Source organism: Aplosporella prunicola (assembly GCF_010093885.1).
Source record: "Aplosporella prunicola CBS 121167 unplaced genomic scaffold K452scaffold_7, whole genome shotgun sequence".
Lineage (NCBI taxonomy): Eukaryota > Fungi > Ascomycota > Dothideomycetes > Botryosphaeriales > Aplosporellaceae > Aplosporella > Aplosporella prunicola.
In genome coordinates, this window is record NW_022983535.1 from 692,372 (window position 1) to 720,352 (window position 27,981).

The 27,981-nt window shown below is 56.4% G+C and overlaps 10 protein-coding genes across 10 annotated transcripts; 3 read left to right on the forward strand and 7 right to left on the reverse strand.

Annotated features, from left to right (window-relative positions):
• Positions 1-200: 200 nt before the first annotated feature.
• K452DRAFT_223665 (uncharacterized protein) lies at positions 201-1,052 on the reverse strand (the record flags this gene model as incomplete). Its single annotated transcript, XM_033536635.1, has 1 exon — positions 201-1,052. The coding sequence occupies one exon, from the start codon at positions 1,050-1,052 to the stop codon at positions 201-203; it is 852 nt and encodes a 283-aa protein (XP_033399906.1).
• A 395-nt stretch (positions 1,053-1,447) lies between these two features.
• K452DRAFT_267411 (uncharacterized protein) lies at positions 1,448-3,501 on the reverse strand. Its single transcript, XM_033538841.1, has 4 exons — positions 3,333-3,501; positions 3,103-3,279; positions 2,893-3,028; positions 1,448-2,845 (listed from the first exon to the last, which is right to left on the reverse strand). Exons 1-4 carry the CDS (start codon positions 3,427-3,429, stop codon positions 1,690-1,692), a joined length of 1,566 nt encoding a protein of 521 aa, XP_033399907.1. The 5' UTR covers positions 3,430-3,501; the 3' UTR covers positions 1,448-1,689.
• Positions 3,502-3,650: 149 nt separating this feature from the next.
• K452DRAFT_316920 (uncharacterized protein) lies at positions 3,651-5,014 on the reverse strand. The gene is made up of 4 exons (XM_033544016.1): positions 4,966-5,014; positions 4,472-4,910; positions 4,351-4,419; positions 3,651-4,292 (listed from the first exon to the last, which is right to left on the reverse strand). The coding sequence occupies exons 1-4, from the start codon at positions 4,980-4,982 to the stop codon at positions 3,813-3,815; spliced, it is 1,005 nt and encodes a 334-aa protein (XP_033399908.1). The 5' UTR covers positions 4,983-5,014; the 3' UTR covers positions 3,651-3,812.
• Positions 5,015-5,248: 234 nt separating this feature from the next.
• On the forward strand, positions 5,249-5,707 carry K452DRAFT_325428 (uncharacterized protein; the record flags this gene model as incomplete). The annotated part of the gene is made up of 3 exons (XM_033544778.1): positions 5,249-5,265; positions 5,328-5,502; positions 5,573-5,707. 3 exons carry the CDS (start codon positions 5,249-5,251, stop codon positions 5,705-5,707), a joined length of 327 nt encoding a protein of 108 aa, XP_033399909.1.
• Positions 5,708-6,310: 603 nt separating this feature from the next.
• K452DRAFT_349950 (uncharacterized protein) lies at positions 6,311-8,419 on the forward strand. Its single transcript, XM_033545623.1, has 2 exons — positions 6,311-6,534; positions 6,589-8,419. The coding sequence occupies exons 1-2, from the start codon at positions 6,333-6,335 to the stop codon at positions 8,292-8,294; spliced, it is 1,908 nt and encodes a 635-aa protein (XP_033399910.1). The 5' UTR covers positions 6,311-6,332; the 3' UTR covers positions 8,295-8,419.
• Positions 8,420-9,022: 603 nt separating this feature from the next.
• Positions 9,023-11,119, reverse strand: K452DRAFT_267422 (uncharacterized protein). Its single transcript, XM_033538842.1, has 3 exons — positions 10,985-11,119; positions 10,508-10,878; positions 9,023-10,449 (listed from the first exon to the last, which is right to left on the reverse strand). Exons 1-3 carry the CDS (start codon positions 11,041-11,043, stop codon positions 9,212-9,214), a joined length of 1,668 nt encoding a protein of 555 aa, XP_033399911.1. The 5' UTR covers positions 11,044-11,119; the 3' UTR covers positions 9,023-9,211.
• Positions 11,120-11,802: 683 nt separating this feature from the next.
• Positions 11,803-17,517, reverse strand: K452DRAFT_306807 (uncharacterized protein; the record flags this gene model as incomplete). Its single annotated transcript, XM_033543020.1, has 2 exons — positions 11,803-12,017; positions 12,072-17,517. 2 exons carry the CDS (start codon positions 17,515-17,517, stop codon positions 11,803-11,805), a joined length of 5,661 nt encoding a protein of 1,886 aa, XP_033399912.1.
• A 555-nt stretch (positions 17,518-18,072) lies between these two features.
• K452DRAFT_316925 (uncharacterized protein) lies at positions 18,073-25,189 on the reverse strand. The gene is made up of 9 exons (XM_033544017.1): positions 24,829-25,189; positions 19,524-19,792; positions 19,449-19,467; positions 19,230-19,400; positions 19,015-19,177; positions 18,866-18,955; positions 18,772-18,805; positions 18,503-18,723; positions 18,073-18,439 (listed from the first exon to the last, which is right to left on the reverse strand). The coding sequence occupies exons 1-9, from the start codon at positions 25,016-25,018 to the stop codon at positions 18,364-18,366; spliced, it is 1,233 nt and encodes a 410-aa protein (XP_033399913.1). The 5' UTR covers positions 25,019-25,189; the 3' UTR covers positions 18,073-18,363.
• Positions 25,190-25,391: 202 nt separating this feature from the next.
• Positions 25,392-26,069, forward strand: K452DRAFT_154570 (uncharacterized protein). The gene has a single exon (XM_033535575.1). It carries the CDS (start codon positions 25,501-25,503, stop codon positions 25,948-25,950), a length of 450 nt encoding a protein of 149 aa, XP_033399914.1. The 5' UTR covers positions 25,392-25,500; the 3' UTR covers positions 25,951-26,069.
• A 119-nt stretch (positions 26,070-26,188) lies between these two features.
• Positions 26,189-27,907, reverse strand: K452DRAFT_296426 (uncharacterized protein; the record flags this gene model as incomplete). The annotated part of the gene is made up of 2 exons (XM_033541910.1): positions 26,189-27,652; positions 27,707-27,907. 2 exons carry the CDS (start codon positions 27,905-27,907, stop codon positions 26,189-26,191), a joined length of 1,665 nt encoding a protein of 554 aa, XP_033399915.1.
• Positions 27,908-27,981: the final 74 nt, after the last annotated feature.

Below are 27,981 nucleotides of genomic sequence, written 5' to 3' on the forward strand. Positions count from 1 at the left end.
TTGAAAGCGCTTCTAGATTCCATGGTCGACAGCCTTTTGGAGGAGCGAACACATCCGCAACGAAAGACTCAGGGCGTATGTACCTGACGGATCGACCAAGACCTGTACCATCCTCGCCTACACAAGCCTAGGTACTTTCACCACACCAAGGCTGAGTGATCGACCACACATCCCTTCCAGCCCACAGCCAACACCTCCCCTCAAACCACCCTCCCCTTACTCGGCCAAGAGCCCACCGCCTTCCAAAAATCCCTCGAATCAAGCACCCTGCCCAAGTCCTCCGCCCCCCTCGGCAAAGCCCGCACGCCCTCCTCCTCCATCAACTCCACCACCCACCGCCGATAGTCGAGCCCCTCCGCCTCCTCAGACGGCAGCGTCTCGCGCGCCAATACCTCAACCTCAGGCGCCCACGCATGGATCAAATCCCACCAGTCATAGACCCTTAAATCAGTGACGAGCCAGCGACAGCCCGGCGTAAAAGCCTGATGCAGCGCGACGACGGCGCGAGCCACGTCGTCGCCATGCACGAGATGCAGGGCGCGTTTGGCCCTGACCTGGTCCTTGGTCTTCGCGACGCGCGTGACCCAGTTCCGCGGCTGGCGCGCGCCGCCATACAGGCCCGCGAGGTTGAGCACGGCGCCGTCAACGCACGCGCGGAGCTCATCCTCCGCGATGGCGCGCTCGTTACTCGCATCGTACGCGCCGCTGCTGTCGTTCCAGTGCGCGCCCGTAAAGATCCCTGACGACCCCAGCTGGATCCACTGGTTCTGCTCGCCGTGGCAAGCCCGGTACAGCGTCGTTAGGTGCTGGGCTTGCCCCGCGCCCCGCAGCGGAAACGTTATCAGCACCGTTTTGGCGGAGGGGAGGCGCGCGTATTGCTGGGGTGCGTGCGAGTCCGGGTCGAACTTGAAGGGGATGCTGCCGTTGCGGCCGTTGGTGGTCGTTAGGGCGAAGGTTATCGCCTGTGAGGTTAGGAGCGGCGTGAGGAATTCCGAGGTCCAGCCTGCACCTAGCACTAGTAGATCCACGTGTGAGGGGATGGTGCGCATCATGGTTTTTGTTGTTTTTGTTTTGTTTTGTTTTGGCCTTACGTGTGGTGCTGTTGGTGGGTGGTTTGCGTTAAGTCGTGACTTCATGGATAGATATACGCTTGCTAGTACTGATCGGGCTAGGCGCGCTTCTAGTGTTACTTTTATCTCCGTTTTCGTATGTCTGTTGTGCTTGTGTATGAACCTACTTTTATCCTCTGATACCTTCACACCCTTATTCTCCTATAGTTTATTGCCCTTCTCTCCTAATTTTAAGCTTTCGATATCTCGATTCTTTGCCTCTTACATAAAAGTATCAAGCGACAACTTAAATATAGGGTTAAAGCTTTATGTAACTACCGACTAGGCTCCAGTAGATTTGACTTGATGCATACTAAAAGTAAAGCAATTAAAAGGAGCGGTGATAATATCTGGGCCCTGTAGCTTTACTTGTTGAATGTATCCCTCTCAGCAACCTGCAGTCACTGACTCCCGCTATAGGGGAAGCCAACTGCAGCTTTATAGCTTGAACCTTTGCCTTGTGCCGAGCTACCTTGACGCTGTCAATGACTGAACAAGCACCGCTTTCTAGGTAGTGATCTCATGTAGCCTAAATGTTGCTTAGCGCCATGTACATACAGCAAACATCTAATCCGCACCCTCACACCCCCACAGTAACATCCTCGACCCTCGCCCCATCCAACCACTCCGACCTCCCCTCCACCGTCTCCCCCCTAACCCTATAAAGCTCGTCCAAAAACGCCGGCACAAAAGTCCCCGGGCCTCTAACATCGTCTCTGCGTGCCGCGCGCTCGGCCGCAATCTCATAATGCAGGACGCCGGCCAGCGCAGCCAGCAGCTTGCACTCCCGCCCCGCAGCCAAATACGCCGCCAGCGTCGTGCCTAGCGCGCACCCGCTCCCCGTGATCGCGCCGAGCAGGGCATGGCCGTTCCGCACCGCCAGCGTGCGCGCCCCGTCGCTCAGCACGTCGACCGCGCCCGTCATAAGCACAATGCACCGCTCGCGCGCCGCCACGCGCTGCACTAGCGCGGCCTTCTCGCGCAAGCTGAGATGGCTCGTCCCGCTGTCTACGCCCCGCTGCTGCAACGCGGCACCCGTCCCCGCCACCGTGCCGATCTCGTTCTCGTTCCCCTTGATGAGGTCGCAGTAGCCGGCGGCAAGCAGCTCTTTCACGGCGCTGCGACGCAAGGCCGTCGCGCCCGCGCCCACAGGGTCGAAGACGACGGGGCCACCCGCAGCGTTGTACGCGCGCTGGGCTTGCGCGAAGGCGCACAAGCTGTCAGGCGTGGAGGTGCCCATGTTGATGACGAGGCCGCCGCCCAGCTGCGCCAGGTCTGCCGCTTCGGCGCCGTTGGACGACATGATGGGGCTGGCGCCGATGCAGAGCGCGACGTTGGCGGCGAAGTTCTGCACCACTTGGTTCGTCATGTTGTGGCTGAGGGGGGTGGTGCTGGCGAGGGCTTGCAGGATGGCGGAGGCGTGCGTGCGGATGCTGGTGGGGGAGAGGGGCGGGAAGGCCGTTTGTGCTGCGGCGAAGGCCGGGGGCGTTTTGATGAGCGTGGCGAGCGAGGCGGAGACTTGTTTGGGGGAGGCGGCGGCGATGATGGCGCTGACGATGGCGATGCCGTCGATTTGTTTGCTGGGCGTTGCGGACTGGTAGAGCACGCGCTGCGTGTTGGAGGCGTTGATGCCGCCGATGCAGACGGTTGGGATGGATGGGTTCGAGGAGCTTGTCAGTGCGGTGAGGATGTCTCGGAGGCCCGACGTGCCGATTATGGATTTGGTGTTCTCTTTGCTGTGGTGTGTTAGCCTAGAGCTTCATCCGCGTATAGATGGACGTACGTTGGTGTTGCGAATACGGTGCCTATGCCGAGATAGTCTGCGCCGCCCTCAGTGGCGCGGAGAGCCTCTTCCACCGAGGATGCAGTAACGCCGATGATGGCGTCTTTTCCAAGGATTCTGCGAGCGCTGGCGAGGTCTGGTGATACACGAGTGAGCAGATGAGTGCTGAGAGCTGTATAGAATCGAAACAAAATCCAATGCCCGTCTTACCAATGTCATCTTGACCAATGTGTACGCCTTCGACACCAGCAACTAGGGCGACATCGACACGGTCATTGATAAGCAGCGGGACATTGTGCGGCTTGGTGACTTCGTGCAGCTGTTTTGCGATCTTGATCATGTCGCCAGTATCGCTAGTTTTGTCGCGCAACTGCACAATGGTAACGCCTGCGCATCATGTTAGCACCGGCTCATGTGTCTTCAACTGATGAATGAGGTACCTCCTTCAACGGCATCCTTGACGACAGACACCAGGTCCCGGCCTTTGAGAATGGCGGGGGTGTTGTCCGTGACAAGGTAAAGCGAATAGTCGACCATTTTTTTACTCTTGAATCAGAAATTCGGGAACCCTAAGTAAACATGTCCCAAGCTCTTCACTGATGTGTGTTGACGGTCCGGTGTCGCAGTGGTGTGTTCGCGGGCCGTCTTTTCTCGGCCGATCTCCCGCGGCCCCGCGTTGAGGTCATCCACGATCGACGGCGCGCGGAGCTGCACCTTGACATATTCACCATAATCAAAGCGCGTAAATGCACCGAATACTCCAACAAGCGCCACGATTGCAGCCATATATTCGCTTTTTTGTAGTATCATGACATGGTCGAAACGATCAAGTGCTGGAGAATTCCGCCAATGCGCTAGACAGATCGTGCAAGAGGTATACAAAGACGAGACGGACAGACGCTATCATGACAGCAGCACCGTTAGTAGATGACAGTATCCTCCTCTGCTTCGAGTACCTCCTCGCCATTGTCATCTCCCTGCTGCTCCTTGTTTTTAAGTTCGGCTTCCTTCGACGCCTGCTCATCAGCTTCGGCCTGGGTCGGGGACGTGGTTTTTGCTTCTTGCACAGCTGTCATGTCGGCGTCGGTAGTAGTAGTAGTAGCCTGGTTAGTACTGTCATCTTGCTCCACTGGAGGAGACTTGGGGGGCTCTGACGCAGTCGGCTCCTCTGCACCCACCGTCTCCGAAGAAGGCTCTTTCTTCTTAGCTTCTGCGTCAGCCTCCTCCATTGCAACGTCGCTGTTCTTCTCTTCTTCTGCTCTTGCAGCTGCCTGTTCTCGTTCAGCGTCCCGCTGCCTGTTGAATTCGTCCAACTCCTTGTCCACGATCGCTTCGGCTTCTTCTACTTGGTCTTTGATCATGGCTTCATCTTCTGGTCTTAGTTCCCAGGGTAAATAGTACTGAGTGGTAGATGTCAGCCAGAGGTCTGGTTAATAAGAGGGCAAGGTGGTGACGTACGAGTGCCGGTTCTGTTTTGGTCTTGAGCGAGTGCGCCATGGCGATGAGATTCGAATGGCGGATGCGCATCTGTTAAGCCAGTTAACACATGTCTTTTATTGCAGTATACCAAGCGACGTACCGATTGCTCATCGTATTTCTTCTGTTCGCGGCGCCTGATGCCATCAAGTTCCTCGAGCCGTTCCTTCTTGTTTTGGTCAAACTCTTCAGCTTGTCGCTTCAACTTCTCTTGCTGCTTCTTCTCGATATCTGCGCGACGCCTCTGAGCTGCTGACGATGTGCTCTGGGACAGCGTGCCCAACAATGCTCCGAAGAGCCTCTGGCCGCGCTTACGTTCCTCCAACTGCCTGCTACGGCGCCGATCGGTGCCACGGTCGGGCTCGGTGGGCTTCGATTCAGCGCCGTTCGGGGAGGCGTCATTGGCGGTGTCGTCGATGCTCAGGCGAGGGCGCTTGTTGGCAGCTTCGGAGACAGACGATTGCCTGCGCTTCGGCGGGTTGTCGTGCGGCGGCGACGGAGGTGCCGGCGCGTCTGGCACGACAACGGCCGAGGCGACGATACTGCGACACGGTTAGTACATGATAATGACTGCGCAAAGAGTCGCGAGCGACTTACGGTTCGTCTTCAGGCATCGCTTGTGACAACTGGTGAAGGAAGCTTTTGGTGTTGGCGCGTTTGCTCGCCCGCACGTAACCAACGGCGATTGTCGTGCGGGCGGAAGCTAGACGCACGGATCACGAGCTTATTCCGTACAGCTTCCTCAGTTCTCAATCCTCAGAGCCTCCCTCCACTTCCCACCACCTCCTCGCCACAACTGCTTCCGCCCGCTCCCACTTACAATCTCCTATAAACCTTCTCACCGCACCTACATATACGCGCCTGAAACCAGCTCCCGGCCATGTCTCGCCATCACCCGTAAGTAACTGTCTCCGTTTATCTCTCCCTCACCTTCACTGCGCATACTGACAAGACCTCAGCGATTTGGTCATGTGCCGTAAGCAGGCCGGCATCGCCATCGGACGCCTCTGCGACAAGTGCGACGGTAAGTGTCCCGTCTGCGACAGCTACGTCCGCCCAACCACTCTTGTTCGCATCTGTGACGAGTGCTCGTTCGGCAACTTCCAAAACAAATGCGTTGTCTGCGGAGGTGAAGTAAGTTCGCGACATATCCTCGCATCGAGTCCGATTAGGAAAATAGCTTGTGCTAACATTAAGCTGTTAGGGCATCTCCGACGCCTTCTACTGCTTCGAATGCACCCGCCTTGAGAAAGACCGCGACGGATGTCCCAAGATCATCAACCTGGGTAGTTCCAGAACCGACCTCTTCTACCAGAAGAAAAATTTCCGCAACCAGTGACCGGCGTCACGATGCGGCTTGAATTGCATGGGCCGGAGTAGCGGAGTTTATGGGCATACAATGATGGGAGTGGCTATATTACCCGGTCTTTAAGTCGGTGGGCATTGAGTTATCACGACGGCTCATATGGTATGCTTTCTGGAGCGGATAGCTTCGGCTCAGAAAATTGACTTCCCAACCCTACAGTTATTTTAGCCAGCGCTTCGGGTGCATGGCTACTGGGATCGTTAAATAAGGCCAACATTTCTGTAGATACCCCATACAGCAGTTGGTTTGCTCTTTGAATGAAGGGTTGTTTATTTTCGATTATCCGGCTTCGCTCATGTGAATGTGTTTAGACGTGAGTTATTCTTTACTTATGAAATACTTTCGTGTCTTTGCAAACTCATAAAATACTCCAATAAAAAGGAAATACTCGGTGATCATAGTAGACTTCACTTAACAGTTGAGGAGAGGGCAAAATATCCGGGGCCTCACCTCCGGGTCGGAAGGCAGCAAGAGGTCACCGAAGGCGGTGAGCAGCTAGCTGTGCACGTGACCGAAATTTTTCGAGATTGCAGTTATCCAGAGCAACTCCGCCGGCAGAATTAACAACATTCTGCGCTGACTTTTCAAACATTTTACCATGGTCAAGAGAAAGCTAAACGAGCACGATGTCCCCGAGAACGCTGAGGTCGTTACCTCTGCGCAATCCCAAAGCGCATCCTTCGACAGCCTTGGATTGGACGCCCGCCTTCTCCAAGGCATAGTTCGGCAGAAGTTCTCGAACCCGACGCCCGTGCAAGCCAAAGCCATACCCCTTGCCCTCGAGGGTAAAGACATTCTCGGTAATATGACACGCCACACACGTCCTCTTCTTTCCGTACACTAACAACGCGCAGCTCGCTCGAAGACCGGCTCCGGCAAAACCGCCGCCTATGTCCTTCCGGTTCTGCAATCCATCCTGAAGCGCAAAGCCGACCCGAACTTCTCCAAATGCACCACTGCCCTTATTCTCGTTCCGACCCGTGAACTGGCTGGACAGGTTACCAAGACGATCGAGTCCCTAGCGGCGTTTTGCGGGCAAGATGTGCGGACGGCGAACATTACCATGAAGGAGGACGACCAGGTGCAGCGCGCACGGCTGGCGGACAACCCCGATGTTGTCATAGCGACCCCAGGCCGGGCGTGTGTCAACCTAAACAGTTCCGCGCTATCCCTGGACAAGCTGGCGCATCTGGTCATTGACGAGGCGGATTTGGTGCTCTCGTACGGCTACGAGGATGATCTCCAGAGCATCTCCAAGTCCATACCGAAAGGCACCCAGACGTTCCTTATGAGCGCTACGCTAAGCAGCGACGTGTCTGAGCTGAAGGGTCTTTTCACCCGGAACCCCGTTGTGCTGGAGTTGGACGAGGAAGAGAAGGACACTGGCACGATCAGCCAATACATTGTGCGGTGCGCCGAGGATGAGAAGTTCCTTCTCATCTACGCGATATACATGCTTAAGCTCATCAAGGGCAAATCCATCGTATTCGTGGCAGACATCGACCGCTGCTACCGGTTGAAACTATTCCTTGAACAGTTTGGCATCAAGAGCTGCGTCCTCAACTCCGAGTTGCCAGTAAACTCGAGATTACACGTTGTGGAGGAATTCAACAAGAACGTGTACGACATTATCATTGCTACCGACGAGCATGAGGTGATGGGCAACGAGGACAAGAAGAATAAGAAGAAGAAGAAGGCCAAGGATGAAGGGGAAGAGGATGAGGCAGACGAGAAAGAAAAGGACAAGGAAGAGAACAAGGAGGAGAAGGACGAGGAGCAGGATGCCGAAGACCAAGCGGATGGCGAGACCCAAAACGGCGAAGGGCAGCCTCCGAAGAAGAAGAGAAAGGGACGCAAGAGGGACAAGGAGTACGGTATTGCCCGCGGCATTGACTTCCAAAACGTCTCTCTCGTCCTCAACTTTGACCTCCCCACGACATCAAAATCCTACACGCACCGCATCGGGCGCACAGCGCGGGCGGGCAAGACGGGCATGGCGCTGTCGTTTGTGATCCCGAAAGAGCAGTACCGCAAGCACAAGCCGACATCGATCGAGTCGGCCCAGCACGACGAAGACGTGCTGCGCAAGATCATCAAGTCGCAAGAAAAACGGGGCAACGCGGTGCAGCCGTACGCCTTCGACATGACGCGGCTCGAAGGCTTCCGGTACCGGCTGGGCGACGCGCTGCGCTCGGTGACGCGGATCGCGGTGCGGGAAGCGCGCGCGCGCGAGCTGCGCCAGGAGCTGCTCAAGTCGGAGAAGCTGAAGCGCCACTTCGAGGAGAACCCGCAGGACCTGGCGCACCTGCGCCATGATGGCGAGGTCCGCACTGCCCGTACCCAGCCCCATCTCAAGCATGTCCCCGAGTACTTGATGCCTGCGGGCGCGAAGAAGGATTTCGCGAACGAGGTCGGCTTTGTTGGCTTTAAGAAGGATGATGCCCGCGAGAATAGGATCCGCAAGGCGAGGTTGACGAAGAAGCGGATGGGGAAGGGCGCGCCCGTGAGGAAGTCTGATCCGCTCAAGACGTTTAATGCGAAGGGAAGGGGCAAGAAATAAACGTATGGTTTGGGGGGAGGGGGAAGGGGGGCGGTATCAGGGCTTTGGTTGGTTGGTAGGTAGGTAGGAGGAATGACAGCTCGACAGCTACCCGTGTGCTCTTGAATTGAACATCTATACCCTCGTACCGCTGTGCAATGCTCTCGTGCTTCCGCATACCTCCATCTCTGTCCGCGTACCTATATAGCGTACTCTCGTCTTCACGTATGCTTTTGTCTCAATCACACAGCCAGTCAGGCGCAAGACACGCTCGTGCGCTCGTATGCCCTACCTAACCGTTTACAAAACGCCCTCGTATCCCTATATACCACTGCCATCTCACACCCCTCCGTCCCTATAAGCCACTCTCGTATACGTTTATATACCCAATACCCCCAAAGCAGCATACACACAAAGCGGCCTGCAGCGCACTCTTGATCCCGCATATAGACCGATCTCGCAGCAGGCAGTGGGTGAGTGCCGTACCTAACCTAGCCGTAAGGTAGTTAGTCCGGCGCGAGACGGGGCGTGTGAATACCTTGCTAGTTGGCTAGTTATACTCCAGCAAGGGCAAGAACAAGAGTGAGAGCGAGAGCTGTAGCGTAGTGTATGTTGTACATACAGTACTACACATACATATGAAGTGGTCTTGTCTCCGACGCGGGCTGGGTGCACCATTTATATCACATCACATACCCCTAGAGCTACCTACCTAGCTTCCATCATACCATCATCACACTCACAAGCAACTCACGCACTCGTACATAGGTAGGTACTGCAGTAACCAAGGATTAGACATGACATCAGCGGCTACCTACATACACGTTTTCCAGCGAGCAAGCGCCAAGCAAGCGTGCGTGCCCATTCTAGCGTACCTATCCTATCCTATCCCATCATCAAAGCATGCATGCATACCCCATCTATGCCTGCGCATGCATCTAGTCCTCATCCCAGTTGGGATTGGGGCCAGGGGGCTTAGGGCCGCCGGCTTGCCTGGCCACGATGATCTGGTCGACGCTGAGCACCGTGCGCGCCGCCTCCGTCGCCAGCTTAATGGCCCACTGCTTGCTGACGAGCAGGTCGAGGATGCCCTCGTCGACGGCGTCCCGCACGCCCGTCTTGTCCTCGTTCTCAATGTCCACGCCCATCTTCCAGTACACCTCGCCCGCCTCCTTGCCCTTGGCCGACGCCGCGTGCGCCGTGTACAGCCGTGACAGCACCTCCGTCGCGTCCAGGCCCGCCGACTCGGCCAGCGTGCGCGGAATCACCTCGAACGCCTCGCCGTACTTCTTGATCGCGTACTGCGAGAGGCCGGGCGTCTTCTCGCCAATCGCCGTCACCTGCTCGATGAGCTGCATCTCCGTCGCTCCGGCACCTGGCAGCAGGCGCGGGTCGCGCGTGATGGCCTTGACAACGTTGACACCGTCATCGACGGCGCGCTCAATGTCGTCCAGGTGGTTCTGAGTGGCGCCGCGCAGGACGAGCGTCGCCGTGCGCGTCTGCTCGTTCTCCTGGCGGAAGACGGTGACACGGTCACCGCCAATCTCGAGCGTCTCCACAACATCGACCGAGCCCATCTCCTCGGGCATGGGCGCACCCAGGCGGGCAAGGGGAGTGGCACCAACGACGCGGCACAGGCGGCGGAGCTCGAACTTGGACAGAACCTTGATGACCAGGATGCCGTAGCGGTTGAGGTAGTGCATGGCGAGCTCGCCGACGGTGGCTCCAGCGACAATGACGCGCAGGCCAGAGTCGTGCAGTTCCTTGATGGCAGTCTCGATTTGAGCCTCCTCGCCCTTGGTGAAGTCCAACATCTCCTTTGCGTTGTGAAGCAGGACCGTGCCCTTGGTCTCCGTCTGGCTGATGTCGATGGGGCACGAGTAGACACCCACCTTAGCCTTCTCGGCCTTCTTGACGCTACCGCTAGGCTCACGGCCGAACACCATACCCTTGACCACCCTGCTCTGCTCCAGACTACCACCCATGATCTTGACCACGCGGATGTTGTCGACGTTGAAGTTGACGGGGTTCTTGGGGAGCACGGCGAGGACGGCCTCCGCAACCATGTCGGCGAGGATGTCCTCAGTGCCCGATTGCTTCGCGGCAATGACCGTGCGGATGGCCTTGCTGAGCTCGGCTTGCGACCTCATGTCCTCGACCTTGTCCACCGTGAGCTCTGCAAGCTAGTCAGCACCCCTATGACCATCATCACCAACGTCCGGGATTGTACGTACCCTCCAGCACCTTCAGCGTCTCGTTCTGTGCCTTCTCGTAGCCCTGGACGATGTCGCTCGTCTTGAGGCCCATGCGCAGCAGCTCCTCGGCCTTCTTCAGAAGCTCGCCCGCCAGCACTATGACCAGGTTCGTCGCATCGCCCATCTCGGCCTCCTGCTGCTGGGAAGCCATAACCAGCAGCTTCGCGGCGGGGTGAACGACCTCCAGCTCCCGTAATATCGTGGCAGCATCAGAAGTAAGGATCATCTTTTGCAGGTGGTTGATCACGATCTTGTTGCGGCCATAGGGGCCCAGCGACGTCTGGACCGTCTGGGTAATCGTCCGGCAGGCTTCAATGTTGCGGATGACGGCGCCATCTTCAGCATCGTAGCTAAAGCGGTGTTAGTGGCATTGGCGTATGGGGTAGAAGGGGATGGAGGGGTCTCCAGATAGAGCTTGCGGGCAACGGAGGGGTGTTGAGGGGCGGTGGAGCATACTTCTGGTAACCCTGCTTGAAAAGCCCCGAGTTGGGGGCACTGGGTATCGAAAGAGACATTTTGAGCGAGTTCCCGAGAGCGGACCGGTGGAATGAGTTGTGGTGGTGGCCGCCTGCAAAAAGTGATGTCCCTCCCAGTCGCGGTTGCCAAAACTAATCCGCGTCGCGGGAAACCCCCGGAAAGTCTTGGCATGGCCCATTTGCGTGCCTCAGGCATCAATTCCCCTCACTTTGCTTGCACTTTCTACAACAATTAACGCACACAAACACACATCAAAGCCCGTACTTCATTCACACATACATTCAACGTCATTTCAATTAGAAGCTTTCTCCCATTGCTGCCTTTTTTTTTTGGTGTTCACTCGACGGTCTGGCATACAATAGTAAAAGAACCCCCCACACACATCGTCATACCTTTAATTTTCCCCAAGAAAAAACGACCAAGGAAAGCTCTCGCGAAAGAGGGTAGCGGGTTGGAGATGGGATTGTGAGATTACAGGACGTAAGGGCCTAAGAGCAAGCGCCGTGGTGATGCAACGCTGCGGGATAACGGCAGCGGGGGAAAAACCATAAATCCACCAAGACCACCCCGTGATTCCGCTTGAAAACGCCCTTAAGCTTGTTGTGCCGTGGCCATATCAAATGTAGAGAGAAAGAGTTTTGAAGGAAAAAAGGAGAAAAAAGGATTCCAGGAAACGCGTCGTGGAGACTGTAGTGTGGTATCAGAGAGACGACGAGAAGTCAAAGACTGGCTGGCGTTCATCAACGACCGGAACAAAAGAAACGTGCACGTGTGGTACAACTCAAGCCTGAGCTGCTCTAGTTCGCACTGGAGTTCGAAGGCTCCATGTCAGTCTGGTGGGAGTGATGAGAAGACTGATGGGAGAGGACGGTGCTGGTGCCGTAAGAGCTTGCGCGGGCATGCGACGACCGCCTATTGTGGTTGTGATTGTGGTTGTGCGAGTGTGAGTGGTAGGTGTGAGGCGAGTTGATCGGCTTTGGCTTATGGGACAGGGAACCGACATCATGCTTGCCTATTCAATGTATTAGCAGTCGTAAAAATGATGTACGTGATTACAGATACTCACCATCACAACAAGCCCTCACATTCTCCAGCCTGTCAGCTGATTCTTCTTGTGATTGGATCACCTGCCTGAGGTCTTCAGCAGAATCGTGGACGATGGATGCATCATATATCGAACCCTCATGACGACTTTGGCGGCTCGAGAATGAGCCCCGAAGGTTGGCCGGCAAGAACATTCCGCTCAGACTGCTGAGGCGTCCAGACATCGACGCAGAGCCGGGCGTCACGGCACGCTTGACGACACCGTTCTTCCGCTGCACCAGGGTTGGCACTTGAGTACGGTAGGGTGACGAAGTCCGCGTTGTCCGGCTGTTGTAAGATGACAATGACTGCCGAGACCTAGCGGTCTGGCGAGATGTACTGCGGGGGCCGGTGTAGGCGGGGTCAAACTCCTGAGAGTCTTCGGGGGGCGCTTCTCTGTCCTCATCATCGCGTTCTTGACTCGTACGGAGAAGGAGATAAGACAGGGCATTGAACCAAGTCTCATGCCTCTGGGCGGTGGTGGCAGTGAACTTGACGGCACGACCAGGGGTAATGACGATCAAGCTCTTGCGGTGCAGACCAGGAGGGAGCGGGTTGTCATCGGTCTCCACACGAACATCCTCAATTTGCACGCTCTTGGCCTTCAGCTGGGTCTTGCCTGCGGTAGCCGGGTCCTGGTCGCTCCAGTAGAGGGTGCGAGTGTAAGGGTGAACCCAGAAGAAACGCCTGTGGCGGTTCTCGGACATCTCCTCACGGCCCGTCTTCCTCGTGTACTTCCACAAGTACTCTCCGATCATAGTCTGAGTGATTGCCTGGATCATGCGAGGATCAGTCGTGTGATCGAAGCCTTCGCGAGCGACCGGGTTCATGGGAATGTTGAAGCGTGACTCCATTTCAGACGCGAATGATGAGACGGACGTCCGGCGAGAAACAGGAGACGAGATTTCGCTGCTCTTGGTGCGGAGAGGACGAGGAGTGGTGCCGTCCCGGTGAGCTTGAGGAGTGGTGGGACGGTCGCCATTCGGCGTCAGAGGACGGAACTGCGAAGCGTGGGAGCTGTTCTGGCTCTTGTACGTCGAGTACGATGAGGCTGGCTTCTTGCCCGTGCTGTTGTGGCCCCTCAGCGAAGCTGCAGCGATGACTTCCCTGTGGTCGGCCGGCAGCGGCGGCGGGGTTTCGCGGCTGCGCATGCTCTGCGCACTGGTGGGCCTCTTCGGCATCTTGGACTCCTTTGAGTCGGAAGTCGAAGGGGGCCTCGTGGGGCTTGTCGGGCGCACAGCAGAGGCAGCGATGGCCTGTTCTTGCGAAGCCTTGAAAAGCTTGTCGAGCACCTCGGAGGAGACCATCGTCTGCGTACCATGCTCGGACACCGACTTCCTGGACTTAACGACGTGGTCATCGGGAGCCACATTGCTGGCAATAGAGGCCATGTTGTTCTCAGGGATAGTCTCAGAATCCGGACGAGCAGCCTGTGGGTCGACGTTGAGCCGCCTGCTCTGCTGGTCAGCTCCAGCATCTTCGATCTGCACAGAGCTGAAGAAAGACGAGCCAGGCCTAGAACCATCAGTGCCGGGCAAGGCAGAGCGCTCAGCCTCAGCCCCGCTCCACGCATCCTTCGAAAGGACAGCTGCCGTACCCGCTGCCGCGATGGCATCCTCGGGCTCAATGTGCTGCGACGAGATACCTGCGTAAGAGAGAGCAGGGGTAGGCTCGACGATAGTCGGCGTTTGCTTCGTGAATGCCTCGGGGAGCGGCAACGAGACAGGCTCGACTGCCTGGCCGAACACTGGCGAAAGGGCCGAAGGAGTAGGCTTCGGTGCCTCTGGCGCTTCGGGCTCGATCTCCTGGCCGAAGACAGGAGACAAAGCCGAGGGAGCCGGCTTGGGTGCTTCGGGAGCGACAGGCTCGATCTGCTGGCCGAAGACAGGAGACAAAGCCGAGGGGGTCGGCCTCGGTGCTTCGGGGGCGACAGGCTCGATCTGCTGACCAAAGACAGGAGAGAGAGTCGAAGGAGTAGGCTTCGACAGCTCCAAAGCCTCAGGCTCGATCTCCTGGCCGAAGACAGGGGACAAGGCGGAGGGAATAGGCTCCGGTACCACCGGCTCCGAGTGCAGAGCAGAAATGGAAGACAGCTCCAGCGACGGAAGCTCGATCTTCGGTGCCGCAGGAGGTTCGGCTGCGACAGGGTCTGACTGAAGAGAGACAATAGAGGACAATTGCGAATTAGGTAGCTCGGGCTTAACTTCGCGAGGAGCGGGAAGCTCCGACGCGATGGGCTCCGTGTGCAGAGCAGAAATGGAAGAAAGTTCGAAGTTGTGGGGCTGCGGCTCGACCACCTTAGTAGCAGGAGGCGAGGGCAGAGCAGGCTCCTCCGCGTGGACGGAGGAAATGGAGGAAAGCTCCAACGCGGGAAGAGGAGCCTGGGGAGTAGCTTGCAGCTCGAGCGCCTCCGGCTCTGAGTGCAGGGAAGAGATCGACGAAAGGTCGAGAGATGGGACAGCTGGCGCCGCTGGGGCAATAGGCTCGGAGTGCAGCGAAGAAACGGACGAAATCCGCAACTTGGGCATAACAGGAGCCTTGGGAGCGATGGGCTCGGACTGCTGCGAAGAGACGGAGGAAATTTCCAGCTTGGGCACAGCCGGGGCCGCGGGAGCGATGGGCTCAGATTGCAGGGAGGAAACTGAGGAGATCTGCAGCTTGGGTACGACAGGGGCCTCAGGAGCGACCGGTTCAGACTGTTGCGACGAGACGGTGGAGATTTCCAGCTTGGGCACAACAGGAGTGGCGAGCTCCAGCGGCTCTGGCTCGGAACCGAGGGAGGAAATGGCGGAGACGTCCAGCGTAGGGGGCGCCGCAACCTTGACCTCCGGCTCAAGCGGCTCAATCTGTTGAGCATCGACGGTAGAGAACTCCAAGTGAGCAGCGGTGGGAGCGGCAATGTCGTCGGCGACGGCTGCCGCGGCAGCCACAGACTCCCCGGAGGGTGCCGCAGTATCGATGGTCGTTTCTTGGCTGTCATCGGAGGCCGCGTCATCGTCAAAGGCAGAGGGTTCCAATTGCCGTGAGTCGGTAGGAGTCTCGTCGCCGGCGCGCTCGCTGCCAGTGGCGAAGCCTGCGATAGCAGCACCCAAGGCGGCAGCGGTGCTAGAGACGATGCCCTTGGATGAAGAGTCCCAAGGCTCGGTGTTCGTTGATGAGTCCACCATGTGGGGCCTGGCAGAGGAAGCCTTGCGGCTGATGGTCCGGCTAGCGATGTGCCTACGGAGGTCGGGAGATCCCTTGGGAGAGACCATTGAGCTTCCAGGAGTGCCGGGGTCGCTCTCTATGATTTCACTCTCCTCACCACTCATGTTGCCGAGTTCGGCAAGGAGGCTCTTGCCACCATCACCCTCGTACTGGCTGCCGTCGCTTCGGAAGCTTGCAGTGCTTATGAAGCTCTGCGAAGGAGACTTGGAACCGGCAGGAGCATTCTCGTTGATAGACTGGGCGGCGGAAGACACCACACGACGACCTCCGCGGTTGACCTTGAGGCGGTAGCGCGACTGCTCAGTTTTCTTGGGCGTCGTGATGTCCACATCACTCTGGTCAATCTCGTCTCCGGAGGTCGATGCCGTGCTCAAGTACGAGTTGCGGTGGACAGCGGCGCGAGATTGGTCCGCACGGTTAGGACGGCGACGACGAGCAGAGTTGGCGAGAGTTTCGATCTCGGTCTCAGTCATTTCATCAGTATCGTCGCCGTCAAGAGTCTCAGCGCCCGTCTGGAAGGCATCAGTCTCGGTAGACGTGTCGCGCTCGTTAGCAGTCTCAAAGACGTCCGAGCTCTCAGTAGCAGATTGGAACAAGTCGCTGTTCGAGTGTTGGGAGCGAGAGATCCGGCGGCCGAAGGGACTAAGACCGACGCCTCCAATTGATGCAACTGGTTTCTTGCTTGGCGTGTTCGGAACGTCGTGTTCGTCATTATCCTCCCACTCGCCATCGTCAACGATGATCTCATCTCTGGTGCCACGCGCCATGCCGAGTCTGTCGGGCCTGGGGGGAGGCTTCTTGAACAACTCTTGTTTCTCATTCGGCCTCCGCTTCTTGGCCGCGCTACCCGGAGCGCCTCCGGCCTCCCGGCGGGCAATGTCGAGCTCGTCTTTCGTGTCCTGCAGTACTCTTCGGAGCTCCATCTTCTCGGTCTTCTCGCGATGGATGTTGTTCTTAAGGTTTTGAATCATACGATGAGCGTGTTGCAGAGAGCTCTTGAGTGTCTCGGTTTCGAGCTGGCCATGACGAGGAGTGAATCTGCTTGGTGACGGGGGAGGAGACAAATCAGGGGTACCTCGTCCAGAGCCTGTATCATCCCCATCCAATCCCGAGTGACTTGAATTCGATTCTTCCGCTCTTTGACGGTACGCTACAGCCCGGACGAGCTCCTCGTTTTGCGACGTGAGCTCGTCGACCTTGCGCAGAAGCGCGCTGCGTTCTGCCTCCCCGGAGCTGACATTGCGACGCAAGCCAAGGATTTCAGCCTCATATTGTCTGAGAGTCGACTGGTATTCCTCGTTCAGCTTGCTGTGGGCATGCCTAAGCTCCTCAAGTTCGCGTTCCAGCGCAGCCTTTTCCGATTTGGATGTGTTGAGATTCCCGGTTAACCGGTGTTCCTTGTTCGACGCCTCCTTGAGTGTGGCCATGAGCTCCTGTATTCTGGTCTCCAGACTCCAGTTCTCATCCTTGTACCGCTGCTCGCTCTCGTCCAAAGCACGTAGTCGGTGCGTCAAACCTTCAACCTCAACTTCCAACTGTGACCGCTCGGAGCTGACGTTCCTGAGGAGCTCATCCTTTTCAGCCAAGGCAACCTGTAACTCCCTGACCTGGTTCAGCAGAGAGCTACTGATCTCGGTGGCAAGCTTGATGTCGTGTATGCGGGTCGGCTGCTGGTTGCGCTGCTTCCTTGAGGGCACGCTGAGTTTGGACGGAGAGGGCTGGGCCTCGCTAGCGAAGATGGAGTTGCCTTCAGAGTCGACGAACTGGTTGTTGTTGTTGGTGCTGCTGGGTGTACGCGATTTCGGAATGAAGGCCCTCGCAGTATCCTTGCCAACCTCGTTGAACTCGCGCTCCAGCTCTACGAGCTTCGCGCGCAGTTCCGGCCCGATTTCCGTCGCATCCTGCTGCCTTTCGACCTCCTTGAGCCGCTCGCCGAGCTCCTCCCTCTGTTGCACGAGCACGGTACCCAGCTGCGATGCATCCTGTAGCCTCCTTTCCGTTTCGGCCAAATGTGCCTCGAGAGCGCGCTTTGTCTGGGAAGGAGAGCTTTCCGAGTATATGGAGAAGAGCTGATTGTCGAAGCCGGCGTATCTCCTGCGGTTCGCGTCGGCCGAGTTGTGCGAGTTCTGCGAGTGGGCGGGTGAGGCAACGAAAGGATCGGCGTCAGTATTGTCAGTGTCGGTCGCGACCACTTTGGGCGGGTCGGCCGCCGAGTTGACCATGGTGGGTGTCGAGTGCAGGCGGGGGATCGAGCGGGGTCGCTATGTGGTGGTATGCCCCCCCGGTGAGGTTGCGCGGGCTGCCGAAGGAAACAGGGATCCTGGGGGATTCGGCGGGTTTTGAGGAGGTGAAGAATTAGGCAGAGCTAAAAGTCAAAAAAGGAGTGTATTGGAAAAAAGTAAAGTGATTAGAAGAGAAGTGAAGAGAAAGACGACGCCGCGTCGAGGTCCCCTATGCGCCCGGCGTCGTGGAGGTGACGGAGGGGAACGGGGAGGACGATGCGCTGTTAAAGGCGGGTCGGCGCCAGAGCAGGCCCCTATCTAGCGACAGGATGCCAGCATGAAAAGGCGAAGAGGGTTGGAGGGACTACTGCGCGTCGTGAAGCCGCGCAGTGGAGGGCAGATCGCGAGGAGAAGAAGGAGAGTCGGGAGGGGGGGCGAGAAGGGCCGCCCCGTGTTGTTATGGATGATCAGCCCTAGCCTGCCTGAGGCGGACTCGGCCAAGCCATTTCAATTGGTTGGCCGCACGTTTCTATCTAGATGATACCCATGACTATTCCATATTCTCTCGCGCCGCACGCTGCACAACTGCTGAAGGACCTTGAGCGTTGGACCGCTGGACCATGACGTTCCCGCCCTGCCGCCCGCCGCCGCCTTGCTTAGGTAGTCGTACCTAGTCGTACCTAGTCGTACCTAGTCGTCGACCTCCCGCCCGCCCGCCAGTGCAATTACCGCCGATCCCAATGACCTCCGCGCCCGCCTTCCCAAGTTCCCCTGATGCCCCTCAATGCCGTGCAATTAAAAGCCCCAAACCACCGGGCGCGCTGTCCGCAAACATCCAATACCGTGTCAGGGGATTAGGGCGACCTGGCGCGTCTCGCGCACGCGGTCCACGTCCTTTCCGAAGTAGCGCTGGGACCGGAAACTGAAAACATCAGCTGCATTCTTCCGCCTCCCCGGCAACGCTCCAGCCTCGGCGTTAGCTCACCTCCACCGGACATTAGCCTTGAGCACGTCCAGACACGCCCCAAGGTACTGCTGCACCTGCACATCCACCCGCTCGCCCCACGACGGCACCGCCGCCTGCGCCAGGTACCACTGCCGGTAACACCGGTGCAGCTGCTCGTCCGCCTTGTCGTAGCTTGCCTGTTGCGACAGTCCTAGCCGCCGCCGGAAGATGGATATCAGGTTCTGTCCGTGTCCCACGCTCTAATGCCAAGTCAGTGCACGCTCTCTGCTCGTGTACCACTGACCTACATGTTCGCGGTGGTACGAGAGAATGTCGTTCTGCCTGCGTGGTGCTACGTCAGCGCCTAATCCGACCACGTTCGCTGGCTTGCGCGCCACTTACAGGGTGAGCATCTCCGCCACGAGGCGCTCGATCTCCTGAATCGCTTCGTTCTCAAACACTTCCCGCGGCAGCCTCAACCCGTAGGCGTACCTTTTCCACGTATCAGCATCTGCGCCTTGCCTTGGGCCGTTGGGTTTTGTTTCACTCACTCCTCCAGCGCAAGCAGAGGGTAAAGCCCAATGTTTTGGGCGCGCACTTGGAGGTAACGGCGGATGTTTTCCATGACTACCATGTCCTCAAACTCCTCGTCATGCAGCTTAGCCACGCTGCGGCAGAAGTGGGCGTTGGCTTCGCTGTATCGCCGCCTCGCGCCTGCGCAACCGGTCAGTCTGATTTTCTTGCCAGGTGTTGTCGGGCTGCATACCGTCACCGGTTGCGCTGCGAATTTTTTGCCAGATGTCCTTGAACAACTGCTGCAGAGGACTACGGTCGCTATCGGAAGGGCTGCTCTCGTGTTCATCGAGGATGGATACCATGCCGCTGACTTCGGCCAGGCCCTTTTCACGGTTGATGCCCAGCTCGCCTTCATCGAATTCTATCAACGTCAGTGCATGTCTCACACCTCAAAGCCTGTGCCACGCACGATCATCGAACTCAAACACCTGACAAAGAGGTCAGTGTGTTGTTCCCTTTCAACGTCAGCTTCAGTGTTTCTTACCCAGTAAATCCAATCACACACAGTACGCAGTCTTTCTTTGCTGGCGTCCGGGCATATGATAGCGCTGAAATAGCAGAAATCAGCTGCACAACGCTTCTTCTTCTCTTGCTCGTTCAGGTCCTTCCATAGGTGCTGCTTCATCCACTCCTCGGATTCCTTCTTTACCTCTTCATAATATGGATTTATCTTGGGCTCGAGTGCAATAAATTTAACGAATAAGTCCGGTAGAGTTGCCGTAAACGGGAAGTTATCCTCGTTCTCGCAATGATCTGGGGTGGGTGGGCCCACAGATAGGGATTGACTGACTTCCATGTCGTCTACTTTTCGGCAGCCCGGAGGGGAGAGAGGCGGCACAGGAGAATTAAAGGTAGGAGGGGCAGAGTCGGGAGGAAGAATGAAGACGTGCAGTGATGAACGTCTGGTATATCTGGAACCCATTCTGTCGGCTAAGTAATTTTCCCTTTGTTGGCTTTCTGCTAACAAACTCATGCTCTTCGCCTCTAGCCAGCTTAAATACTACATAAGAATCATCCTACTTGCCAAGTGACTTGTCAGATGTTACTCCAGCCTTATGATTCCACTCGGTATCCTCCTTCTCAACATGAGGGCTTGGCTGTTTACAGTGGTGTTGTTCGGTAGACTAACGGCTGGTCCGAAGTAGCACGCCCTGCTTTACCAACAAAAAGAGTACCTTGTGGCTAAACCACTAGCCACAAACGGGGTTCGAGTAACTGTGCGACGGTGATCGGAGGATCGGCCGTCATCGGACCCACGGCAACCATGCCGCGTGGGCGCGGAGTCGGCCGCGATATCCAACTCACATTCCCATGGCAGCGAAAAGGGCAATTTAGCCGTAACTCAAACGGCAGCCCTCCTGCTTCGCATGAAGCATGACGGGGGCAGTGGCAAAAACCGAATAATCTGACCCGAGTCCAGAACGCGTCGAGAACAGATGGGCAGGGCAGGCGGAGAAGGCGTCCAGCTGCTTGGATGGTCGAACTGCCTCCCCCCATCCCCTCCTCCGCGGGCATGACCCGGGATGGAGCAAAGCTGTGCTCGCGCACGATACGGGGCGCCGTATGACGAGAGGCTGCCTGTGATGTCAAGCTCCGGGTCAGGTAACGCGAAATAGGGACGATAAGCCGGCGGCGGGCGGTGGCCTAGAAAGGGTTTATGCGATGCTGGTCTTGGTGTTGACGATGATGATGATGATGCGAGATCCAATAGAGTCGCTGCGAATAGGCGAAAATAGCGGTGGGCAGGCCTGCCGGAATGGACCTCTTTGGGGCGCTTGTCCTTGGGCTTGCTGCGTAAGCATTTGCGACGCTGGCCTTGGTGTGGTCAGGACTTTTGCCCGTCTCCCCTGCTTTATTTGTCGCGCTCGGCCACGACTTGTTTGTCCCGCGCCTCATGGCCCGTAAGAAACCCTGGCTTGGCACTGTTGGACAGTGACTCGTTATGACTAAACGATCTATCATCTCGTCTTATGCCCGCTTGTGGTCTTTGTAATTACGCTAGGAATCCATACTACGCGTCGTAATAATCTATCATGACTTGGTTATGATATCAGCTGTTATTGATTTCTGTAGGATTCATTAATTTGGCAATATTATGAACAATTTATGGTCTACAGACTTGTCTAATTAAAAATTGAACTTCATAAAAAGTTTGTGGAGATTCCCAATATTTACAACTAATAACTCTCCGCGGAGTGTGTAGCCTCTCTAGTACATCTGGCCTGGAAATTTCATTGATGTGCGCCGTCTTTGTTTTCTTGATGAAGCTATACTTTTCGGAATTGCCTTGGCTGGCCTTTCCAGCATCTAAACTCTTCAGGCAAGGCGCAAAGAACAGCTCGCCGGTAAGGGCCATCTGAACCTTCCTCACTGCGACCAAGATCCACAGAAGCGTGGAGGCAACGGAAAAGACTGTGCCAGGGACGAGGAAGAACCTTGAAGGTAGCTCCATGCCAATGGTAATAGTGGACACACCAAAGACTCCCAGTGGGAAAGTGAATCCCCATCGTCCCGTCTCCGAGATTGTGCGTCCGGGCAAATGTTCCGTGCGCAATTTTCCCAAGTTGCATGAGGCCGAATCCTCCCTGGCCGAGCGGACCGAGTGGAAGGAACACTTAGACAATGACCTCTCGTGGAGGTAGCTTATGGATGGTCATATTGGCGAGTGCTGAATATGATATTTAGCATTATTTCGTTGCAAGCGCTGCCTTTTGTATCCATGGCTCTTATGGATAGTAACGTTCAAGTCAGGCTGCCCCCCGATATATAGACTTCTTGACCGGGATTCGACAAAGGACTGTAAGGGCCTAACCCGTGGCGTATCGGCTGGCTCGGGAAGGATCATGGATTTCCAATTACAGTTAGCTACATCTGCTTGCGGAGTTAGCGTTTCCGAGGCTCTGATATCAGAACGCTCGGACTATTGATGGACGAAAATAGACCTTGCGAGAAAGAGCCATCCTCCCATCCACCGCATCTCCAAAACCCACCGCCATGTTTATAATCAGTCCAAGGGGCGCGGCCCGGAGCGGCCGGCGCAGAGAATTATCGAGCCTCGTTCGCGTGCCAAGGACCGGTAAAGAGGATCAAGGTCGGTGGTGTTGTTCCCTCCGTCCATCTGCTATTAACCATGCGTAGTGCGATGGCTCTCTACCCTGCCTGCGATGCTTGCAGGACGGTGTTATGTGCATCGCGTCTGGCTTCGGCACCAGTGTTCTGAAGCGGAACTGCAACTTCTATAACTGTATGCTGAAATCCTCTTATCCGAATTCTCGTTACTAATGAGTATCTTCTAGAGGCCGACTTAGTAGTGCACGTAGGCAACAAGCGTTTGAAGCACCTACTGGTATGGAGAACATCGCTATCCATGGTAAAGCTCCATCATCTGGACAAACAATACTATTAGATGCTAGGTGAATCTGCCTCCATAACACAGAGCTCAGGATATGAGTCTCCTTGTCCAGATGTTCGGTGCGGACAGCTCCGTGAGGAGACTGAAAGTCTCCTGGATATTCATCGATGTCCATAGGTCCTAAATCTTCCTTGCAAGATTAGATCTCAATTCCTTTGCCTGCGCGGTGCTCACTGATTTCCGGTGGATCCATTTATTTGTTATACGAGAAGCTTGTAGTGCGTATATGATTAGAGGGTTCATATACCTGGGTTCGGAACCAAGATTTCTTTCAAAAGCCGCGGAAAATCAGCGTTCCGACTTTGGTATACAGCTAACCCTGGTTACAACATTTGAAATGGTCAGTAAGTTCCGATTCTCACAAAGGCATTCATCGGTATATCAGGGTAGAGGTTGCGTAGCATTTCGCGCATCTTTCCCGCTAACGAGAGAACCGCTGAGAACAGTCAACGCTAATCTTGACAGTCGGAAGCTGCTGGCCACCCCAAACGGTGTAATCAGTCTTTATTTAATGTTCACAGCCCTATTAATAACCCCGGGTCCCCTGTTTAGCGCCGGTAAGTTAGGGAACGCTATTCAGCCATATGGGGCACTGGAGAACAGAACGTATCTTATAGTCATTGCCGCCTTATTCTTCTCCATCCACGCAGCTGCAAACAAAATAACTTGGCAAGACACCGCAAAAGCAAAATTGGAGGCTTTGCTAGAAGCAATACTCGACTGCCTGACGTCACTGACTTCATACGAAAACGTCTCAGTCCGGCCGAGGGCCCGAGCTCGACATAACCGATTCTCCCGCAGACACTATTCTTAAAATTCACTCCGGAGACTGGCCAGCTACGGAGGTCATACAGGCCTTTTGTCACCGTGCACCACTTACGCATCATCGGTTCGTTATTCTGTTTCTTACAAAACTAAATCAGTGATTGATATCGCCTTGTCTAGACGAACTGTCTCTGCGAGATCTTCTTCAACGCTGCTCTTAAAATGGCAAGAGAGATGGACCGCTATTACGAAGCCATAGGGAAGACCTTTGGTCCTTTACACGGATTGTCTGTCAGCCTTAAAGATCGTTTCAATATCGAGGGTATTAACGGTGCCTACGGGTATATCAGCCGTCTCGGATGCGCTGCCTCAATACGATCTGGATTCACTTCCGTCCACTCTTGTGACTGCTCGCCAACCTTCCCTTCTGTGCCGCTTTAAGAGAAAAACAGAACTTGAGTTGCACTACTAGTTGTGGCCATAAGCGCCCCTAAAGACGCACCCCACCATCCGCCACCGACACAACGTGCCCTCGTTGGACTCAGTGTCATCTCTACGGACAGCGACCTGCCTCCCCAAGGAACAGAAAATCCAAACGAGGCCATGGCACCGCAACCAACCGAGAGCCAAGTGGAGCGTTCATCGCTCGAAGAAGCACAAAAGCGCCAAAGCAAGGAAGAAGACACAGGAGCCGAGGACAATTGCGAAGCAGAACGAGACGAAGTCTCGCACCTTGATGAAGCTGCTGCCCCATCTTCCATCGAGAGAGACCCGCCATACGGAGGATCTCGAAGAAGCCCGCGTGCAGGAGGTATATGCCGAGCCAGCATCAAAAGCCCAAGCCGTCAGCCACCTCGACCGTAAAACAAACACGAGCCAACTTCTTCACGCCATCCTGTCTCGTCGTCTTCTCCATCCTCGGGACGCTGGCTCGCCTCAGGCTGCAGGCCATGACGAACTACGCGGGCGGCGACCCCGCTCGGAGAAATTTGGCCTTGTGGGATGTGTGCAGGGTGGACTCTGTGGTTGCTTGACGACGGGGAGTGAGTACGTGGGTGTTGGAGCTGCAGACGTTAGGTAAGGAGAGGGCGTGCGTATGTTTGTGGTGGGTTTTTTGTTGCTGTTGGTTTGGGTGGGGATTGTTGTTGTTATGGGTAGGTTGAGGCGGACTGTGGGGTTTGGGACGCCGGCGTGTAAGATTTGAGGATTTGTGTTGACAAGGACGCCTGGGATTCAGGTGGTTACCTGTTTCAAGCCCGACTGCGATCAGCAACAGATGGTTCTGTTTTCTATCCATAACTGTGGAAACAAACACTTAGCACGTCGCCGTAAGCCTGTTAAACACTGCTTCCACTTCCCAAATATACGCAGCGCAGCGCATCGACCATATTCCCCAGAGCGCCAAAACGTCTAGACCGGCAAAGAAGCACGTTTGCACCGTACTCCTTCTCTAACGCACACCAGACCAAGAACCCAGAAGAAACCCACCCTTCCCACCACACCCACACAGCACTCCACCGTCGCTACTCCACACTCCCCCGGCGCCTTCTACCCCTCTTCAACCCCCCCAAAGCAAGCGCAGCAGCCTGGTCCGTCTGCCGCTGCAACTCACGCACGCGCCGGCTCTCCTCCTCCTCCAGCGCCCTCACCCGCCTCTCCTCCTCCGCATCCCCCGCGCGCTGGTCCGCACAAACGGCGTTTTCCTGGCGCGCGTGCTCGTCGACACTGCCTCTTCGCTGCTCGAGAGTGGCGATGACGGAGTCGACGATTTTGCTGAACACGCCGCTGTCCGGTGCTGGCATTATGGACGGCCGCAAAGTGGCGTACGTTGGGTGGGTGGGTGAGGCGTGAGGTAAAGATGCGCGAGCGAGGGTTAGAGCTGCTGCAAACTGATGGGAATCCGCGGTCGCTGCTTTTGCTACGTTTGCTAGGTAGGTATGCGGTTGCTGGGGCGAGGCGCGGCTGCCGTGATGTTGGTGCTTGCTGGCTGTCGCGTAAGCTGATCGCCGCTGCCTTTGTGCTTGGGGTTTCCAGGGAGCAGATGACCGGGACCGGGGAGCGGCCACATGACGCGGGCAGGAGATCAGTAATAGGAGTGCACATGTCGCGATTTTCATGCTTGGGATTCGGGACCGTGTCATCTGATACTAGGAAGAGAACAGGTTCACAAGTAGTGGCTATTTAACTGGATATGACCGGGCATCACTGCCTGAAAGGGACCGAGTTTGGGGATTCATTGCTTGGTTAGATAATGATGCTTGTAGGGAATGGACATATGTGACATATGTGCGTTCTAAGACCTCCTCACTCATGTCCAATGTTCAGACCCGTAGCTAGACAAGGACTTTTCCACAGGGACCATCTGTATCCTTACCAGTTTCGCGGGAAAGTGAATCCCTTTCGGACACCGTCACCAGCAAGTAAAAACCCGGCAAACAGCCACCACCAAAAAGGCATCCATCGCGCAGCGAACGCCTTTCCCACGGACCCAAGACGCAGCCATACACCCCGACCTCCCCAGCAACCTCGTTACCTCACTCACCCAACCTCACTCAACTGCGCACGAACAACAGCACACCTTCCACGACGTCGTGTGCAACCGCCTGCGCGCGCAGCATCTTCATCACTTGCGTTGTGCGGCCAGGAGCCCGCTCTTGCCGGCTTTGCTTTGGCGCGCGCGAGTAGGGTGGCTGGGCCGTGCCGACTGTCGCGCTCATTGGGGCCACGGTATTGACGCGGCGGGTGGGTAGATGCTGTTGAGGAGGGAGATGGGATGAGGGCGGATGCTGATTGTGAGGCTAGCCGGTCATGGTGGCGTGGTCGGTCGGTTGTTGGGTGGTGGGTGGGAGGGAGTGTTATTGCTGTTGCTGTTGTTTGAGAGCGTGAGGGGTAAGTAGGTAGGTAGGTAAGTAAGTAAGTGAATACCAGTCCAGTTCAGCCCAGCAGCTCGGCTCAGCTCAAACCAGCTCAAATCAATTCTCCTCCTTTCCCTCCTTTTCCTCCTCACACTCCAACCGCCGAAGCAGCCAGGTAAACCAGCCCAGCTGCAGTGAGACCAGCGCAATCGCTATGTGCACAAACAGCGCCAGTGCCCGGCGAAGCAGCACGCCCAGCGTGGGAAGCAGAGGCACGCGTCCACGCCCGCCGCCGCTGCCTCGCCGTCGCTGTATCGCCGCTGCCACCGCCGCCCACAGCCCCGTCCCATTGACCGTGTACGCGAACGAGAAGAGTCGGCCTACCGTGTGCGTCGGGGCTGCACGCTGCGGCTGCAACGCCCTGTTGTCAGGGGCATCGCTGCCGCGGTTGTGTCTCCCGTCCGTTCTTCCCGCTGGCACTGCCTGAGGCGACGACGACGACGACGACGACGATGATGATGATGATGTCGACGACCCCACCTCCACGCCCTCGAGCTCACAGTCGCGGCTCCAGTTCAGCCGATCCAGCGGGCCCGTCCGCCACGACAACCGCCGCGACAACTGCCGCGCGATGCCGGGCTCCACGATGCCCTCGCTCTGTAGGCGGCGCTTGGTGAGGCGCTCGCGGATGCGGCGGAGCAGTGGCTTGAGGCGCTGGACCTGGCGCATGGTCTGCATGAAGCGGCGGAGCTCCTCCTCGGGGGCGTGGAGGCCGATGAACTCGGTGCGCCGCACGTGCGTCAGGTATTGCATGTGGGTGGCGAGGTCGGCGAGGATGGATTCGTTGGGCAGTTTGGCGAAGTGTAGCTTGAGCTCGATATAAATTGTTTCTTCTTTCGGCGGGGAGAGAAGCAGCGTGCTGGCGCTGGTTGGCATGGAGGGTATGCTGCTACTGCTTGCTGGGACTGGGGCGGGGAAGGGCCGCAGCCAGATCCGCCCGTAGTTTTTGGACGATTGGTCGAAGAGGAAGGGTTTTATTTTATCGGGCTGTGCGAAGTAGAGGTCTCGGTAGAGCGCCGAGGTCGTGAAGCCCCGGTAGTTGTATATTTTGAGCAGAGACGTCAGGGACTCGCTGAGGGATTTGGTGAAGGAGCCTGCAAACCGCGGGCCCATTGCTAGCTGATCTGGCGGTGCAGACGATAGCAGCTCAAACTTCCGTAGGTCAATCTCTGCCGGTGAGAAGGCCCGCGCTGAGTAGCAGCAGTCTATGATCAGGAGCGTATCGAAATTGGTCTCGAGGCAGAACCTGTAGATATCGTGCAGGCCAAAGTACGCGGGAGCACTGCCGCCAGTGTCATTTTTGCTGCGGCCCATGAAAACGAGGCCGTCGCGCTTTCCCTCTACCTTGTCGCCGTGTCCGCCGTAGTAGATGATGTTTAACCTGTTTTGGTTGCGGGAGTCGCGAGACCAGCTTATCAATTTACTCAAAACAATCTCTCTGACTGAAGGCGCCGACGGGATCTTGAAAATTTCGGTGGAGTAATGGAACTGTTCCCTAAAAACTCCCTCGAGTTCTTCAACCTGACAAATTTTAGTCAGACAATGTTGCAAATAGAGCTCCTCGAGGGGATGTACTTCTTTTTGGCATGACAAGTCGTCAGCCTCCCAATACATCAAGAGGACATTAACCTGCGCGTAGCCGGTATGCCCATCCTCATAGCCACCGTCAATCGACTTGTTAAACGCGATGCGGGCATCGTTCCGTCGCGCATCCAGAGGCCTGTGGAATGGAGCCGGCGGGGCATCCAAATGGAAATCGACTTCGAGGGGCGCCATCTAATCCGACGAGAAGAAAAGAAAGAGTGTGTAGAGGAAAGAGAAAGAAAGAAGACAAGAAGAAATAGACGAGT